Source organism: Vicugna pacos, chromosome 11, assembly GCF_048564905.1.
Source record: "Vicugna pacos chromosome 11, VicPac4, whole genome shotgun sequence".
Classification (NCBI taxonomy): domain Eukaryota; kingdom Metazoa; phylum Chordata; class Mammalia; order Artiodactyla; family Camelidae; genus Vicugna; species Vicugna pacos.
In genome coordinates, this window is record NC_132997.1 from 25,218,392 (window position 1) to 25,236,796 (window position 18,405).

Genomic DNA, 18,405 nt, shown 5'->3' on the forward strand with positions numbered 1-18,405 from the left:
GGTGTCTGCTCGTGGGCAGGTAGGGTGACCTGAAGAAGAGACGGGTTTCTGCAGGAGTTTTTCAGTGTTCAGGTCACATTTGCCTTTTGTTTTCTGAACATTTTGAAAGACTGGGTGAAGTTTTGCGTGGAAAATTGTTTGAGTGTCATGGGTAAGCAGTTGGTGGAGATTTGAGATAAGAGGCTTTGACTCAGGAAGCTGCATATGTATGTCTAGATCATCTGTATCTGTGCCCCTACCTAGAAACTTAGATGCCTTGGGGCGAGGGCAGGGAACTTGTCATATTAAGAGAGAGGAAAATAAGACATCTCGGGCGTGGGCTTGCCTGCCCGGGGCAGTTCAGAGCGTGGAATTCAACACTGAAGGTAAGAGTGCGCAGTTTCAAATGTGAGGTTGTTTTCTTCCCTGACTCTAACAAAACTCAGTCTAAATTAGAATCATTTAGATATTTTAAAATCTGAATGATCTTTTCAGTACAAATTCAGGAACAAGAAAAGAGAGTGTTTGACTTCCCCTCCTGGTGGGGCGAGAGCAGGGGCAGCCCTGGGTCCCTCTCTGTCCTGCAAGATGGGTGGGAGGAGCTGGCCCCTGGTACCACGGGCTCGAGCAGAGGCTCAGGGAATGTTTCTCACTTGCTTCCATCAGCTGTTTGTAAACCCTGTGAAATCTAGCCAAGAGCAGTAGATTTGAAAAATTAGCCCATCCTAAGAAACAGATGGCATTTCAAAGTTGTGTGCGTCAGAAAGAAAATCCAAACACGTCAAATGTGTTGGTATGATCTTGTTGAAGACCCCCTCACCCATTTCAGTGTCACTCATGGCCTGAGTTCCTTTGCCTCCTCTTCCTGGCCTTCTGCCTCTTAGGTTTTTCACTTGTCTTCTTCTGCTAGTAAGAAACCACGCACAGCAAAGTCAGATCGATCATCCACCTTTACTGTGAAAACTAGGCCAGGTCTTCTTTCTCATATGATCCCAGAATATTTTGGAAAAGAAGGAAGAGCAGAGCAGGGCCGGCAGGTCTGTGGCAGCCCGCCACGACCCCTGGTAGACACCGCTCCTTGAGGACAAGCCTAACATCGGGCCAGTGGCCTGTGTTGCTGATCAGCTGGGGCTGGCTGTGTCTGCTTTAGTGTTTATACGGCCCTGTCCCCCAGCCTTACATAGGCGGAAACGGACGCCCGGAGAAGTCAAGGGATGGTAACCTGGGTCCCACCAAGTTTGCGGCTGGTGAGTGACCGGAACCCAGGTGATCCCACTCTCTCTAGTCAAGAACTCCTTCTGCTGTCGATGCTGCTCGCAGTGCTGGGGGTGGACCAGGTGCATTTGCATGTAGCCCTCAGATTGTTTTGCAGTCGTTTCCCCGAAGAGGCCCATCGCTGCCCTAGGTCCTGGAGAGTCTAACACGCCGTGGGCTAGTGCTGCCTCGACAGGGCCCGTGGTTTGAAACAGACTCACCACCATAAATTCTGGGCATTTCTGTGGTTTCTCAAACACACCACGTCTTCCCTCCGTCTTCCCCTGGCTCTTCCCTGTGCCCAGGATATGTTTTCTCAAGCTTCACTTGACTCAGGCCGCGGGGCTCATCTTTCAGGTCTCTGTTCAAAAATCAGCCCCTCCAGAGGTCCGTCCCTGACCGCTGGGGCCAGACTAACTTCCCAGCTGCTCCCCGGAACCTCCCTGCCTGTCACATTCTCTGCAGTGACTGTGGGTGACATATCTGCTTGCCTGTGCTGCCCGCCCCCCGCCCCAGCCAGTGCTTGCACTTAATTTAAATATCATTGGCCCTCCGTTTGCCACGACAAACTTTAAACTCAGGGCATATACTTTCTTTTGGTTTACTTTCCTATCTGCATACCTCTGATATGCCATTTTACTTGATATGGAAAATTGCTTGGCGATACAAAATTAATTTTGATATAAAATGGAGACTATGCTAAAATGGAACTGTGTTACAACTCAAAACAGTGTCAGCGGAAATATCTTTCTTCTTTAGCCAATTCAGTTCTTTATTTTGGAGATGAATTCAAGTAAATCTTATCCCATCTTAGCACCAAAAAGGTGTTTCACCAGAATTTGAGCTGTAAGAATATAATTGTATCGTGACACAAGTCAGCAGTCAGATGAACCATGGTGGTGATGTGGGTGTAACTGAGTTAGGATAATGGGTGTGCGTGAGGTTGTGTTTTCTGTTGATCTGTATTCCCCACCAAGCTAAGCAAATCATGCTGGAAATAACCAAGTAGACACTTCTACAAAGGGCATCCTATTAGACAAGTAAGCAACTTTTGAGACTTAATGTTTAAGGAACATTGGATTTTTAGAAAATAAAGCAAGTCTACTATCCTGAATGATGATGATGATTCTAGACAAATGACTTCACTGACTGGCTCCTGTTGTACAAGAGTGAGAAGTTGGCGCTTTGTGAAAATTGATTTTATCTAAGAACTTTCCAAAGGAATTATGTTATTTTGAAAGGAAATAAGGGATTTGGGTCACGTTTTCACATAGTCCTCCAAGAAGTAATTTCCATAATATTATCATTTTTGGCTCTTGGGAATTTGAGAAAAGTTGAAATGATCTGACTTGATGACCATAGTCTTGCCATAAAAGTGGGTTTTAATGGGGTTGAAAGGAATTGAGATAAAGAGTAAGTTCATTATTGGCATTCACTTGTTTACTTATTTACTCACTCAGAAAATGCTCAGGAAGATACTGTTCATTAAGAAAATAATTATCGAGTTCCTACAGGATGCCAAACCTGTGAACCAGCCAGATAGGTTGGCCAAAATGGGGTTTCTGCCATCAAAGCATTTCTGGCCCAGTCAGTAAAGCTATGACTGTTCACAGAAAGAGGAGCTATGCTTCTGACACACAAGGTCATGTGGGGTCCACACCGTGTTCAGCCTTGCAGGAAATGGAAAGAAGGGGAAGATCCAGACCCCAAGTGAAGAGGTTACAGCCAACTTCATGTTCATTGGTTAAGCTTTTCCAGCTGGTTAGTTATGCATATAAAACAGAAATCAGTGGGGTTTTATAACTAAATGCCGAATCAGTGTCTAGTGCATAGTAGGTGTTTAATGATACTGGTTGAGTGAATGAATGAATGATTAGTGCTGTGTAAATTCACCAAAGGAAGAGTTCCCCATAGACAGGCAAAGCCTGGAGGTAAAGGCATGTCTGAAGGACCCCAACATCTGTGTGTAGTAAGGTGTATACACACAGGATCACCCCTCTGCAAAGAGTGGTTGCTGTAAAAGCTTTAAGCTGAGATTTTTGGATACATTAGAAAAAATGAATAAAAGATTTTAGAAGTTATTAAAATATCAATTGAAATTTTCATTTGAATTGTAATTTAAACAAATTCACTGTTAGAAAACTATTTCCAAATGAGTCCTGAGTTTCTAATTCTTAAATGAGATTGACTGTGTATTTTAGCCAGTCTTGCCTGTTGATTTGCAGCTAGACTGGTTTTTGCATGTGAAAGACACAGTTCTGACAGATACTGCTTTTTCTAATGTGTTTTTCATTTATATCAAAGTAATATATAGTGTTAAAAACCAAACAGAGCAAGTTGTAATGAAAAGCAGCAGACCCTGGTCAACTTTTTCCCACCTAGGATTCCCCCAATTCAGGAAGAATTACTTTCCATGCTACATATTTCTTCCGGTATTTACCATAATTCTTCTAAATAATGTGCATCGCTTCTATTTCTTGCTATTTCAGATTTGTCTGTCTGCTGACTTCCTGTTACGAATAATGAAGATTTATGTCTCTCATCTTCCCCCACGCATTAACATTTCCCCCTTCTCCTTCTTCCCAATATAATTTTTCTTGCACACATACTCAGTTTTTTCCACTGTTCATATCTGTATATGTCATGTAGAAAGAATGTCTGAATTGTTTACTTTTAGTCCAGGAGTGTATGGTGATTGCATGTCCTTTCTTGTTCCGATTTCAGTTTTTGCCTCCTCTGGCCTTTCCAGTAGCCTCGTAAAATAACTCAGTTCAGTTTTCCACACAGGCCAACCTGGCAGATACTCTCTCAGTTCCATCCCCTCTCAGCCTCCCTCTGGAAACTGTCCCAGTTGTCCTTTGTTTATTCCCTCTCTTTGAATGACATGCACCCTCCAGTCACCCCAGGGAAAGGGTGCATGGGAAGGAAAGGCTTTGAGATTTCATCTGTGTCTAAGTGTTTTCATTCTACTTTGCAGTGAACGGAAGGCTGTGGTGTGTAGCTGGGTAGGGGGTAAACACGCCTTCCAGAATTCTAAGGTAATGCCTTAGAATTGTCTTCCAGCTTCCACTGCTGCTGTGGAGAAGTCTGATGCCTTCCTGGCTCCTGGTCCTTTCTAGGTGACCAGGTGCTCCCCTGCAGGGAGCTTTTAGAAAGTTTAGGAAGGAATTCAAATGTCATGGCCCAGAGAACAGGCCCTGGAACAAGGCAGGGCGCAGATCCCATTTCTGTTCCATACGAATTGTGCTTAACCGTTGTGGTTCAATTTTGTCTTCTGTAATTGGGGGTTTCGACAACAAAGATTTGTGGGGGGATGAAACTGACTGAGCTAATAATTACAGAGCATTTGGCATAGACCCTGGCAGGCAGACTGCACTCAGTAAGCACATCCTAGATCACTTTGCTCTTTGTTCTGGGCCCTGTTTCACCCACTGTGCTGGGCGTGGGTGGTCCTTCCTGATCCAGATGTCTGTGTCCTACAGTTCTGACATTTATTGCCAGCAGGTGATAGTACTACCCAGATGACCTAGTTCCCAGAATTTCCGTGGTGATTAACTCCAGCCTGAACATATATGTAAAAATCCACTTCAGGGTAGTGCTCGGTAAAAGAATGTCAGAGCATAAAGTCTGGGCTCGGGTCTTTGGGAGGGTCTCATCTTTGTGTGTGTGGTGAGGGGACACCATTGTCCTGGGACGAAGAATGCATTCCTTACCCTCTCTGTCTCACCACGTAAAAGGGTGTTAGCATCCAGGCTAGACGCCTGGAAAACCCACCAAAGCCTCTTTAATTTGAAGTGACTCAAATCATTTGAACCATGAACTGAACAAGTGCTGGCTGAGTAACAGTCTCACCGGCTATGATGCTTCTATGGGAAAGTGTGTCCCGAAGGCCAGATAAGTGGCTTAGAGCTGCTGTGTCAGGAAACCGCCTGCCAGCTGGAGGCCCACCTTCTTAATGACTCCCTCCCTAGTCAGGATTTTCATGCCCCTTCCCTTCCCCTCCTTTTCCTTCCCTCCCTGCCAGGCACTGCTGGCCAATCTCCTCCTAGTCCACCGGGAAACTTACCTTTCTGGGTCAGCCTTCACAAGGCTGGAGGTGGCTGCAGGGGCCTGGTGCTGAAGCCAGGCTCACACTGGAAAACAGACAAGTGGACTTGGTGTCCTCTGCTGAAAGGGGAGCAAGGCAGAGGGAGACTTGGCGAGGCGCGGACCAACTCTGGGCGGCATTAAGAGGGAGAGGGTTTGGGAACAGAGCACAGCCATCAGCTGCCAACCTCAGCCCACAGCTTGCTCTCCAGCAAGCCACGGGGTGTTTACCCAGGCACCCACTAGGGTCTTCCTAGACTGCTGATACATCTAAAATGATGCAGAAGTAAAATGAATGGTCAATAATTAGAGAAGTATGAAAAAACAACAACACTAAATATCAGGAAGTCTTAATATGCACCACCTGAGGTTTGCAAAATGACATTGCAGTGGCTTTGGGCTGTGTCGCCCAGTGTGCATGGGAAGGGCCGGAGGAGACTGTTTGGAGGAAGGATGTCAGTGCCCAGCTGCAGTAGGTGAGGTCCCTGTGATGAGTCCTGACCCAGCGTCCCTGGCCTGCATCTGCTGGATCTTATCTTAACTAGCTTAACCCTCATGGCACTTTATGACAGGGTGATATACGTAGATGCCAGTGGAAAAATAGAAATGGTGTTTAAAATTTTTTATTAATTTTTATTTTTTTTTAGAAATACGTATTTTTAAAGTAATCTTGTCATTTAAATAACATACAAATCACGCTTTCTTTGGGGGAGGGATTCTGATTCTGTAAACTTGTCATCCGTTGTGCACCTGCTGTGCACTCGGTGCTGTGCTGGGTGTGGAGGACGACAAAATACATAAGAGCATCATCTCTGCTCTTGGCGAGATGATTGTTCTCATAAGAAATGCCTTCCTTCATGTGCCTGCTGTGAGAATATTTGAAAGTTTCTCTTAACCCCTTTCATGTGATAATTTTGACCTAGCTATTTCCATGTGAAACAATGTATAAATGATTTCCCTAGTATTTTTAGTTTTAAATACTATGGTTTGCTATTAGCAGATGACCTTTCTATCAAGAAGAGAAAGCACGTTATTGCTCTGAGTCTCCTGAGTTTCTCCATCCCTTTGGGGAGATGTGAAGATTACATTTGTACTCCCCACGGAATACATGGGAAAATCAGGGGGATGGTTTTGGGGAAATGAGCTAAACTTTTCTAAGAATTGAATTAGACTTTTATATCAAATGAAAATCCAGGTGGGTTAAAGATTTAGAATTTTTTTGAGGAAGAAGAAAGAAAGAGAAAGAACGGGAGAAAGCAAAGAGAGAGAAAGAGAGAAAGGAAGAAAGAAAGGAAGAAGGAAGGAAAGAGAGAAAGAGAGAGAGAGAGGGAGGGAGGGAGAGAGAAGACCAGAGTAGCAGTGTAGGAAAGTATGGATCAAGTTATATAGTCTTGATCGGGAAAGAGAAAAAGAATGTTCCAAGTATGATCCCAAAGTCAAAAACCACTAAAGAAGCACCTGAAAATTTTTATTCCTGAAAAAACACAAATTTTAATGTTCTAATTCCCAAATGTTGGTCTTCACCACCTTGTATTTTCTCTGAGAGGTTTACCATGCAGTCGAACCTAATAATAGTTATGAAGTCATTAAAAAATATTTACAGAACCTATTGCATGCCAGGGGCTATGCAGAATGCTGGAGAGGCACTGGGGAGCAAGGCCAGCATGGCCTCACCCCAGGAGCAAGCCTACAGAGAAAAGGAGAGCACTTGGCCAGGAGTAGATCCTGAACTCCTATAAAGCAGGCAGTGCCCCAGCATGGAAGCCCCAGCTTCTCAAACATTGTTCTATTAGATGTCTGTTTTGGTTAATTATGTTAATAATCAGTCAGTAATCAGTGATGCTGCCTGAATCTACTGAGTGGCTTCTATTGGCAAAGTACAATGCTGAGTGCCAAATATGATGGGGAAAGACAGCCCTGGACCCCTGGCTGCAGTTGAGAAGTGGACATTCATCACATAAATTCATGTATTTGTGTGGTATTTGAAATACAATGAAGGAAAAACATAGGGGGCTGGGAGGGACTTATAAAGAAATCCTAATTTAGATTTGAGGGAAAAAGAAAGACTTCTTTGAGGAAGTGACATCTAATTTGAGACCTGACAGATAAAGGTGGAGTTAGCCCTCAGAGTGGTGTAGAAGCAGCCACAGGCTCACCCTGAACTGACTTATTTGGGGATGAGAAGGTCATGAGGACCTTGAGTTTATCTTAAGCAGAGTTGTAGGCTTTGAGTGGTAGGATGGTATGATTGCTGTACACTTAAAAATGATGACTTATCCTTAGTTTGCGTTACTGATTTGGGAAATGAAACCTATTTGTTAGAGAATAAACCATGACGTGTGCACATGTTAATGCTAAGAGCTCTGCAGCCTGAGATCTGGCCCAGCGAGAAAGATGAGAGTGAGAAATGCTCATAGGAAAAGCGGTTGCCTATAAGAAGAGGGCGTGGCCAGCCTGGATGCGGTCATTCCACTTTGCAGGGTCTCCCTGCCTTCGTGCCTGGGGGTGCCCGGGCCAGCTAAACCGAGGTGCGCCCTTATTGAAATGCTTGTAAACATGTCTGGCCCCTATGAAGCAAGAAGCCTCATGCCCTTGCATTTCAAGTCAGTTGTAATTCAAGGTTTGAGCTGGAGCAAATTATCTTCCTGAAGATATCCTGAGAGTTTTTGACTAACTTAATTCTTCTTCTTTTTTTTTGGAAAGATCATTCTTTACTTTTTTTTTTGATTTATAATGATTTTACAATGTTGTGTCAAATTCCAGTGTAGAGCACAATTTTTCAGTTATACTTGAACATACATATATTCATTGTCACATTTTTTTCTCTGTGAGCTACCATAAGATCTTGTATATATTTCCCTGTGCTATAGAGTATAATCTTGTTTATCTATTCTACATTTTGAAATCCCAGTCTATCCTTTCCCACCCTCGGCCCCCTTGGCAACCACAAGTTTGAATTCTATGTCTATGAGTCTTTTTCTGTTTTGTATTTATACTTTGTTTTTTTTTTTCAGATTCTACATATGAGCAATTTCACGTAGTATTTTTCTTTCTCTTTCTGGCTTACTTCACTTAGAATGAGATTCTCCAGGAGCATCTATGTTGCTGCAAATGGCATTATGTTGTCAGTTTTTGTGGCTGAATAGTATTCCATTGTATAAATATACCACATCTTCTTTATCCAGTCATCTGTTGATGGACATTTAGGCTGTTTCCATGTCTTAGCTATTGTAAATAGTGCTGTTATGAAGATTGTGGTGCATGTGTCATTTTGAAGTAGGGTTCCTTCTGGATATATGCCCAGGAGTGGGATTCCTGGGTCCTATGGTAAGTCTATTCCTAGTCTTTTGAGGAATCTCCATACTGTTTTTCACAGTGGCTGCACCAAACTGCATTCCCACCAGCAGTGTAGGAGGGTTCCCTTTTCTCCACAGCCTCTCCAGCATTTGTCACTTGTGGATTTTTGAATGATGGCATTCTGGCTGGTGTGAGGTGATCCCTCATTGTAGTTTTGATTTGCATTTCTCTGATAATTAGTGATACTGAGCATTTTTTCATGTGCCTATTGATCATTTGTATGTCTTCCTTGGAGAATTGCTTGTTTAGGTCTTTTGTCCATTTTTGGATTGGGTTGTTTGTTTTTTTCTTATTAATTGACTAACTTAATTCTTGAGAGCATCTTGTTTTAGTAACGTGAGCATCTGAATGAAACACAAGCTGGAAAGCCTTTGAGAGCATGTAAAGCATTCAGAAATGAGAAGTCATCTGTAAACCTGTAAGCAGCAAGTTTGCATTCTTTTTCTCAAGGGCCTGACATTCCAGGGAAAAGAGAAATAATAATGCTACAGTAATGTCCTTTTATGGCCTTTTTGCATATTTGGAATATTACAGTAAGGCAATTATAGACAATCGTTGCAAAGATTTTCTTTTTAACTAGATTTTGTATGAATACTGGGACAATCTGGGGACTTAAGAAACATATTTATTGTGTTATTGCTTTCGTAAGCTTTTTGTTTTATTGGCTTCTCACAGCCACCCCCATAGGGAAAGATGAAGTTTAATCTTTTAGAATTCAGAATTCTATGGGGGAGGGTATAGCTCAGTGGTAGAGCACATGCTTAGCATGCGCAAGGTCCTGGGCTCAATTCCCCGTACCTCCACCAAAAAAAAAATTAATTAGAATTCTGGATGGCACTTGTTTTAGCTTCCTCCTACGTTATTATTCATCTTTTTTACTTGTCTCCTCTCTATCTCCAAGTAAAAACATTCAGTACATTTATCTGTTAAATGTTTGCTACAATCTAGAGATTGTAGCATTTCCTTGGAATCAATTACTGGAATGTGGTAGAAAGATTCTAGAGATATATCAGAATTAAAGTGAGATTGATTTTCTTCCAACGTGCAGAAGTAGCAGCACTTGAGTCCAGGGGTGCAGAGTTGGTGATCTCTGGGATGTGCTTTTTACTCTATCATTCCTAGGTATTTATTTCAACTCTCTCTCCACATCCTTTTCCATTCCTGCTTTGGCAAGATGGTGCACTGAACGCTAACCAGGGAAACTGTGCCTGGGGGTAGATCTTTACCTTAAATGTTTTTCCCTTAACATACAGTACGTATGCCTGTGCTTGCTGGTGTATGCCTGTGTATGCGGTGTAAAATGTATTCACTGTCCTCTTATCTTATTAGAGATTCAGAATTAATCTGGGGGAGGCATGTGGAGTTTCTGTGTTGCATTTAGGTGTCAGCCGTTGTCATGTTCATCTCCCTGGCAGCACCTCAGGTGGTCGCTAGAGCTGAATTATGCAGTGCAGCCTGGCTTCCAACTCAGTCTTTTTTTGTGACTCTAGGGATGCTCTTTAAAAAAAGATAGTGAAGGTTTTGTAGCTTATGAATGAATTAATTTCTAGTTCTCTCTTTTAAAAAATATTTTCTTGACAGGAGGGTATAGCTCAAAGTGGTAGAGCGCATGCTTAGCATACACGAGGTCCTGGGTTCAATCCTCAGTATCTCCTCTAAAAAGTAAATAAATAAATAAACCTAAGTACCTCCCTCCCCCCCCAAAAAAACAAAACTAAGTAAATAAATAAACCTAATTAAAAACAAACAAATAAACAAATATAAAAAATATTTTCTTTACTTATTTTTCGTTTTTGTTTTGTTATTTGCTTACTTATTTATTTGGTTCTTATTTATTAATGGAGGTTCTGGGGATGGAACCCAGGACCTCATGCATGCTAAGCATGCATTCTACCACTGGGCTATACACTCCCCCCCACCCCCTGATTTCTAGTTCTCTTTTATCTTTCAGAGGCCAGACATAGAACTCCTCTGTAGCTGTCAACTTGTTTGTTTCTAACTAAAGACCCAGTTATTAATTATCTTTTAAAGATCCAAGGCTTTGACTTTCCACACAGGTTTTGAGGTCCTTTTGCATGCAGCTCCTGCAAAGTTGCTGTTCCAAAGGCAGACCACAGAACAGTGCTTACATTTCCTAGAGCTGGACCGTCTTAGCCACATGCTTCGAAGTCATGTCTGAGATAGTGTTTCACCTGTGCACAGGGAGGGTTGAAATCTCTCTGAGTAAGTACTTGCACTCTCAAATATTTGGAAAGGCGTCGATGATGAGTTCAGAGCTTACTAGTGATTTCTGCATTATTTGGTATTCATTGCTCTCTGTGTTTCTGGCGTGGATAAACTGAAATTCTATGGCAGACCCATATTTGTTATCATAATCTGTGGTAAGTTCACGTGCACTGCCAGGGGATTGTCTGCCTGCACTCACTCAGCCTTATCCCCGCCCCCTGGGAAGCGTCACCTGCTGAAAGTAAATGTGACAAGTATTTGAAAGTCTGGCTCACACCCCTCTCATCCCCCCCACCCCCATCCAAATAGCACCCAGTTCATTCTTTGGCGATGAGCCCCTGAAATGTTTCTTTTAATTCAGATTTCTTTTTTCCCTAACAGCACTGCAGGATGAGGTTGACTTCTATTTCTCTTAATTTACATGTTTTTGCAGGAACCAAACTAAGGCTATCATGCTCTCTGAACTGGTGACAGATGTTGACAGAACTCTATAAACGTACGCTTATCAGCAGGCTGAATTGCATTCAATGTGATGGCCTCGATCTGACCCTGTGACTCTTATAAATTAAGAAATCAGGGAGAAAGAAGATTTTGTCTAGAAGAAAACCTAGCTGTAACTGATTGCACTTTATGAGAGATTAAAATAGGACATGTTGTTTGATATGCTTCAGTTGGGAAGCTTTTTGTTGTGTAATCCAAAGAGTCATTCCAAGAGGCTGCTTTCTTAAAGTCCCTCTGTTTCATTTAATTATTCAGAGTTCTCTTCCACCACTAAAACTGATAAAATAATGAATGAACATCTAGATTTTCCCAATGCATATATGTGATGAAAGACTCATACCCAGGATGTATAAAGAACTCTTAAAATCATTAAAGAAAGACATTTAATCCAACAGGAAAAAGAACCAGGCAATAGGTGTTAGGGACACAGCCCTGTGTGTTTTGTGTATGTTTCTGTGTATTAAAAAAGTTAAACGAAAAGGTTTTTAAAAATCCAGCATTGACAGGTCAGGTAACCAGTTCAGTGTAGGATGTAAGTGGAAAAGAGTTGGAAGGTGATTCCATAGCGTTTCAAAGTAGCAGATTATGGAAATCCTATCCACCGTGTTAAGGTACTTGGGAGGTGTGGACAGACACAGTGGAGAACGGTGACAATAGTGAGCAATGGAGACACCATAGCTGGATTTGTACGTGAAACAGACCTTTGGTGGCAACAGGGCAGATAAACAGATGGGTATAAAGAAGAGCTAGGCAGATCATTTGTTTGTTTACTCAACACATATTTATTGAAGGATTACTGTGGCAACGTGGGGGATACCAGCAGTGAACAGAGCAAAGTCCTACCCTCGTGGAGCTTACGCCATAATGGGGAAAGCAGACAATAAATAAACACACAAATAGAGGCACAAATAAGATATCAAATGGAGGTATGTTTTATAAAGAAAAATTCATTAAAGAAACACCCACCATCTGGAAGGAAAAGGGTTAAGGGGGCTATTTGTTTTTTGTTGTTGTTGTTGGACAGAAGATATTGCAATGCGTTTGCATTTTGTCAAGGATAATCCAATAAAGAGAGGAGTGCAGTTAATGCAGGAAAGTGGGGGTGGGGGTGGTAACTGCAGGAGAAAACTCCTTAATGTAGGTAAGAAGTTATGTCATCCAGTGCACACAAGCGACAGGGTTAGGAAAGAGTGATTTCATTTCGATAAATGACAATTACTTTTTCTTTTAGCTAAGAGACTGAGAATCTGAACTAGACTAGAAAGGAGGAGCTAGATATGTAAGGAGTAAGCACATAGGATCAACATACTTTAGTCCTGAATAGAGGAAGTGCTTCTGGAACAGGGATTCTCAAACCTGAGCATGGATCAAAATCACTGTGGGCCCAGTCCAGGGAATTCTGATTCAGCAGGTCCCGGACTGGATCTGAGAACGGGCATTTGCAACAAGTTCTCAGGGGATGTTGATGCTCTTGGTGCCTGTTTCTTAGGATGACGTGGAAACCTGCAGCATCAGCATCCTCTTGAAGCTTAAGAAATGCAGAATGTCTGGCTCCACTTCAGACCAATTGGATCAGATTCTGCATTTTAACAGGTGATTTATTTGCATGTTTAAGTTTGAGAGTCATTCTTCCAAAACAGAGTTTTTCAGCCTTGTCCCCCAGTGATTCCAACATGCAGCTATGATTGAGAACTGACTTAGGGTGACTCCAAGTTACATTGCCTGCTTGAAGCGAATGCAAGTATCATTACAAAAAGAAAGAATTCATGAGATGGAGCAGGTGTGTCGAGGTTGACAGAGTTCAATTTTTGACACGTTATATTTGAAGATCCCTTTGGACATGGATGAAGCTATTCAGTTGAGTATTTAGATCTGGAGGCTGGGAGAGAGACAGAAGACTGAGATTGGGATCTGAGTGTCTCAACATGGAAGTTACAGTTGAAGTTAGGGGTATTGAGGACACCAGCTCAAGAAAATTAGAAAAATAATAAACAAGGAAGGCAAATTACCAAAGGTAGAAGACAAGGGGCCAGCAAAGGAGATGGGAAGAGTGATGTGAAAGGTGTGAACACGAGCAGGAGTCAGCAGGACAGGGAAGCTAAGTCTAGAAAGAAGTGATGTTTTTTGTCTCCGAAAGTTCCAGTAAGATAGACTGAGAAGTATCAGTTGTCATTTAGGAGGTCACCAGTGGCCTTGCCATGTGCAGTTTGGGGCAGGAGTAACTGCAAACTCCTGGGGCAGAAGTTTCAGCAGTAAGTAGGAGACAAGGAACTGGCATCATCAGACACTGACCACCTTTTCAAGGAGCTTGGCTGTGCCAAAAAGGACAGAGTGAGTGCTGGAAGGAGATGTGGATGGCAAGTTTTCAACTTGGCAAAGACAAGAATCTTACCATTTGCCATTAAGAAAGGGCCCTTAGTTAATCAAGAAAGTAACTACTGAACCAAGATGTCAGAAATAGGGTGCAGGGTGCTCAGCCTCAGGGGGAGCTGAGGGTGTGAATATATATAGATAGATAGATAAATATATAGATAAATTTGTAGATGAGAGGGTGAGAAAGTGAGGGGATTTATGCTGAATAGCTTCCATTTCCTCCAAGAAGTAGGGGTTAAAGTCACTTGGTGGAAAGAATGGGGGAGAAATCTTGGAGATTAATTTTTCCTAATTCTCATGTACTTTCACAAAAGATAAAAATCCTTTTATCTATATGTAAAATAGAGAATATGCCTACATTTCATTTATTATATATCAGAAACTTTATTCCTTCTGAAATGACTCATCTCCAAATCGTTACTAGAAAACATTACACGTTGACCATTAAGAATACCCAAAGTTAAAAAAAAAAGGAATGATAGAAAAAGAAAACAGGGGAAAGGGGGAAGGATAAATTGGGAGCTTGGGATTAGCAGATACAAACTACTATATATAAAATAGATAAACAGCAAGGTCCTACTGTATAGCACAGGGAACTTTCTTCAATAGCTTGTAATAACCTATAACGAGAAAGAATATAAAGATAGATATATATATAAAACTGAATCACTTTGCTGTACACCAGAAACTCACACAACATTATAAATCAACTATACTTCAATTAAAAAAAATACCCAAAGTTGGACATTTAGGCTGTTTCCATGTCTTGGCTATTGTAAATAGTGCTGCTATGAACATTGGGGTGCAGGTGTCATTTTGAAGTAGGGTTCCTTCTGAATATATGCCCAGGAGTGGGATTCCTGGGTCATATGGTAGGTCTATTCCTAATCTTTTGAGGAATCTCCATACTGTTTTCCACAGTGGCTGCACCAACCTGCATTCCCACCAGCAGTGTAGGAGGGTTCCCTTTTCTCCACAGCCTCTCCAGCATTTGTCATTGGTGGATTTTTGAATGATGGCCATTCTGTCTGGTGTGAGGTGATACCTCATCGTAGTTTTGATTTGCATTTCTCTGATAATTAGTGATAGTGAGCCTTTTTTCCTGTGCCCATTGATCATTTGTATGTCTTCCTTGGAGAATTGCTTGTTTAGGTCTTCTGCCCATTTTTGGATTGGGTTGTATTCCTACCCAATGTCCTTATTTTCAAAGTTAATTTTCCTTCAACACTTCCTCACTGTTTCATCTGTAACTAAAAGTTCTTTTCATTTTTATTTTGACAGTTTCTCATTGTGTCTCTCTTCTGCTTATTCAGTTAATCACCGAGGTGTTTGTTCTTACTGTCTCTCGTGTGACGAAGGCTTCCTGCTCCCATTCCTATCTCACTCAGATATTCACTCTTTTCAGCAAGATCTCTGAATGCCAAACCTCTCCTCGTCATTTTAACCGCATGAAGATAGCCTTTGTGTTTCTGAGTTATAATACATTCTTATATAGAAATGTAAACCAGGAGAAGGTAAAATATCTTTTCCTTACTTTGTGCGTGGTGGGGTGTGTGTGTGTGTGTTTGTGTTGCCTCCTGCAAGCCTTTATATAAAGCCCCAGTGAAGTAGGTTGTAAACAGGGGATTTGTCTCCTAATCCTGGATGAGCTATCTGGAGGGGACACCCATTTTTTGTCACTGCCGTGTCACTCTGCATGATGAGTGTGAACTATTTCTCTTTCAAGAGTTGGTTCTTGGATCATCCAAACAGCATAAAACCTACATGGCTCTCTTGGTTCTTGACTACAGATTATTAGGGTATAGAGCTTTTTTTTTAATGATAAATTGTTGGACATTGATGGAGTCCTTTTCCTGCTCTGCGGATTTAGACTTTGATTCTAGCATATCTGGTCCATTTGCCCAGCACTCTGATGGTGGGCTGGGATCCACCACAGCCTCTCAGTTCCTGGCAGACAGAGATCTGGCCAGGAGTGAGATGGGCCCACCTGAGGACCCTGGGCCTGAACCTGGTGTGCTCTCCTCATGGAGGCAGGAAGCAGAGGAGGGCAGGGAGGCAGTGTTTCCTACCCCTCTGATGCTATGTCTGCAGGAAGTTTGTGCTCTGACCAATGGGACCAGCCACCCCTGCCCAGAAAGAAAAGTATTTAAGAGATAGGGAGAAGCCCCGCAAGTACATATTCTGTGCTACCCTCTCATGGGGAGGAGTAGAAGGAAGGAGAGATCATCACTTCCTCAGCAGCAGACTTGGAGGATGGATGGGCAGGACACACAAAACTCAGGTCCAAACAGATGAAGGTCATAGTTCACGACCACATACTAGTAGTTGATGGAGTCTCAGTGCAAACCCAGATTGATCTGACTTAAAACCTTAGCCCTGTGCTGTACACCAGAAACTAACACAACGTTGTCAATCAACTGTATGCCAATTAAAAAAAAACAAAAACAAAAAAACAAGAAAAACCCCTAGTCCTTGTGAGAATGGACCTTACTCTTCACAATGCTTCCTTCATGATGAAGGCTCACAGGAATGTAATATATTCGGAGTGATGGGGGTTTGGGGATCAGCTTTCTCTTATCTGCATAGCTTGCCCAGGGATGTGATTGTGGCTTTATAGACTAAAAAGAGGGAGGGGGAGACTGGAAACTGGCCCTAGCCCCAGAAGCAACCCTAAGCTTCAGAGGAGATGGGACTGCTTTCTCATTCTTCATTCCTCACTTGCTATTCTGACTCGCTCTGGGATGCCTTGATGTTATATGGCAGCTCATTTCATCGGTCCTGGTAATAATTCATGTGGAAAAATAATAATAATTCATATGGAAAAATAGATTGCCTTGAAAAAGCAGGATACATTTCTGCATGTTATCATTTGTGACTTATGCAGAAACAAAGTTGAGAGTGCCTGCCTGGGAGGGAAGTCGGTTGCATCATGTCTGGTAGCTGGAGTCCGCTGCGTTTGAATTAAAGGGGGGATATTACTTATTGTCGTATGTACTTAAAAAAGGATTTGATCAGTGGCTGTTCTAAGTGGTTTTTGTGTTTCTTTCAGATGTCGCCCATTTAATGTGGTTTGAAAGACTCTATGTTTGGCTTCAGTGTTTTGAAAAATATATCTTGTACCCAGCAGTAATTTTGAATGCCCTCACTATTGATGCATTTGCAATAAGCAATTACCGGAGACTTGGTACCCAGTAAGTGGATAATGGTTTATTCTCATCATGATTTGGGTCACAACGTTTTCAAAGTCTAGTGAATTTTCTCTAAACGGGCTGCAGCAGAAGCCAACTTCTGTCTGCTAATTACTGGCCATGTTAAAAGGAAGCCACGGTGGTCTTCTATTCAAACGGACTAGAGCTTAATGGTGATTGCAGAGTGACTGGGGTGCAAATGAAGTTAGATCTGCTTGAAGTGATACTGTGAATAAGTGTCAGCAGATTTGAAAATCAGGAGCCTGAATGAGATGAAGGAAACACAGTGTGATTCTGGGGTTCCTGGAGTTCCTCCCATCGTGTTTACAGCTTTATGAACTGCCTCATGTCATTTCATTTAGCAAATACTCTATCATTTTGTGCTTGAGGGAGGGGGAAATTAATCACTGTCACTGCTCTCTCTGTATTTATCAAGAGAAGCCTCATAATTAAAAAAAAATGAAACATCGAGGGAAGGGGAGGATATAGCTCAAGTAGTAGAGCACATGCTTAGCATGCAAGAGGTCCTGGGTTCAATCCCCAGTCCCTCCATCAAAAAAAAAGAAACAGCAAGATGCCCGTGTTTTTACAAAGTGTTAACCATGTACAGCTAAGTTACTGGTGTCCTATTTGAAAATTAACTTTGAGTTTACAAATGGAAATCTACACAGTAATTTGTAGATTTGCTGTTCTGACCCAAGGTTGACATTTCTGGTCAAAGAGATTATTAGAATAGGAGGATGTGAAAGATCCTTCTCAGATTTGCTTATTAGTCACGTTGTTTAAACATTACATGCCCAGGTCAACCCTGATGCATAATCCCACACACGCCTACTCTTCCTTTCAGGGTGTGAGGACAAATTAATTAATCTTTGCCAAAGATTGAGCAGACTAAGATAAAAGAGCCATGACTACTCTGTTGGACTTAGAATAGATGTGTAGTCACATGAAGCAAGACACTAAATGAAATGATCCTGTAACCTTCCTGTCTTCATCAGGCTCTGCCTTCCTTCCAGATCAGACCTGTTTCAATTGTACCAGGCCAAGAAGAGTTCCCTTTGGTATTTCAAATCCTAGACCTCAGATCCAGGGATGAAAGTCAGTTTCACTTGGTGAAGAAGGCAGATGATGAGACCACAGACCTCTTGCATGGTTTGGGTGGGGCCCCAACCAGGGGACAACCCTACATCTAGGACTTCCAGTGCTTTGGTAGTGGCAGGTGTTTCTGGTATGATACAATCTGGGCTGACCCATGATGACCTTCTAGAACAAGGAAGTTCCTCAGCTCCAGAGCAAGGGTTCACAGTCAGAACCAAAACAGCCACACATGTACCAGTGCTGCCCTGGGGTCATGACCTAAAGGATCGAAAGTTCTCCCTTCCCAAACATCAGGACAAGGACCTCGAGCCAAGCCTGCCAGTGGAAGCCAAGCAGTTCTGGC

At 42.3% G+C, this 18,405-nt stretch overlaps 1 protein-coding gene across 1 annotated transcript in view; it reads left to right on the plus strand.

The window, feature by feature from the left end:
* LOC102536615 (pecanex 2) overlaps window positions 1-18,405 on the plus strand; it is a 236,173-nt gene that overhangs the window by 102,869 nt on the left and 114,899 nt on the right. Inside the window, exon 19 of the mRNA XM_072972392.1 lies at window positions 16,826-16,967. Coding sequence (XP_072828493.1) covers window positions 16,826-16,967 — 142 coding nt within the window. The remainder of the gene's footprint in view (window positions 1-16,825; window positions 16,968-18,405) is intronic.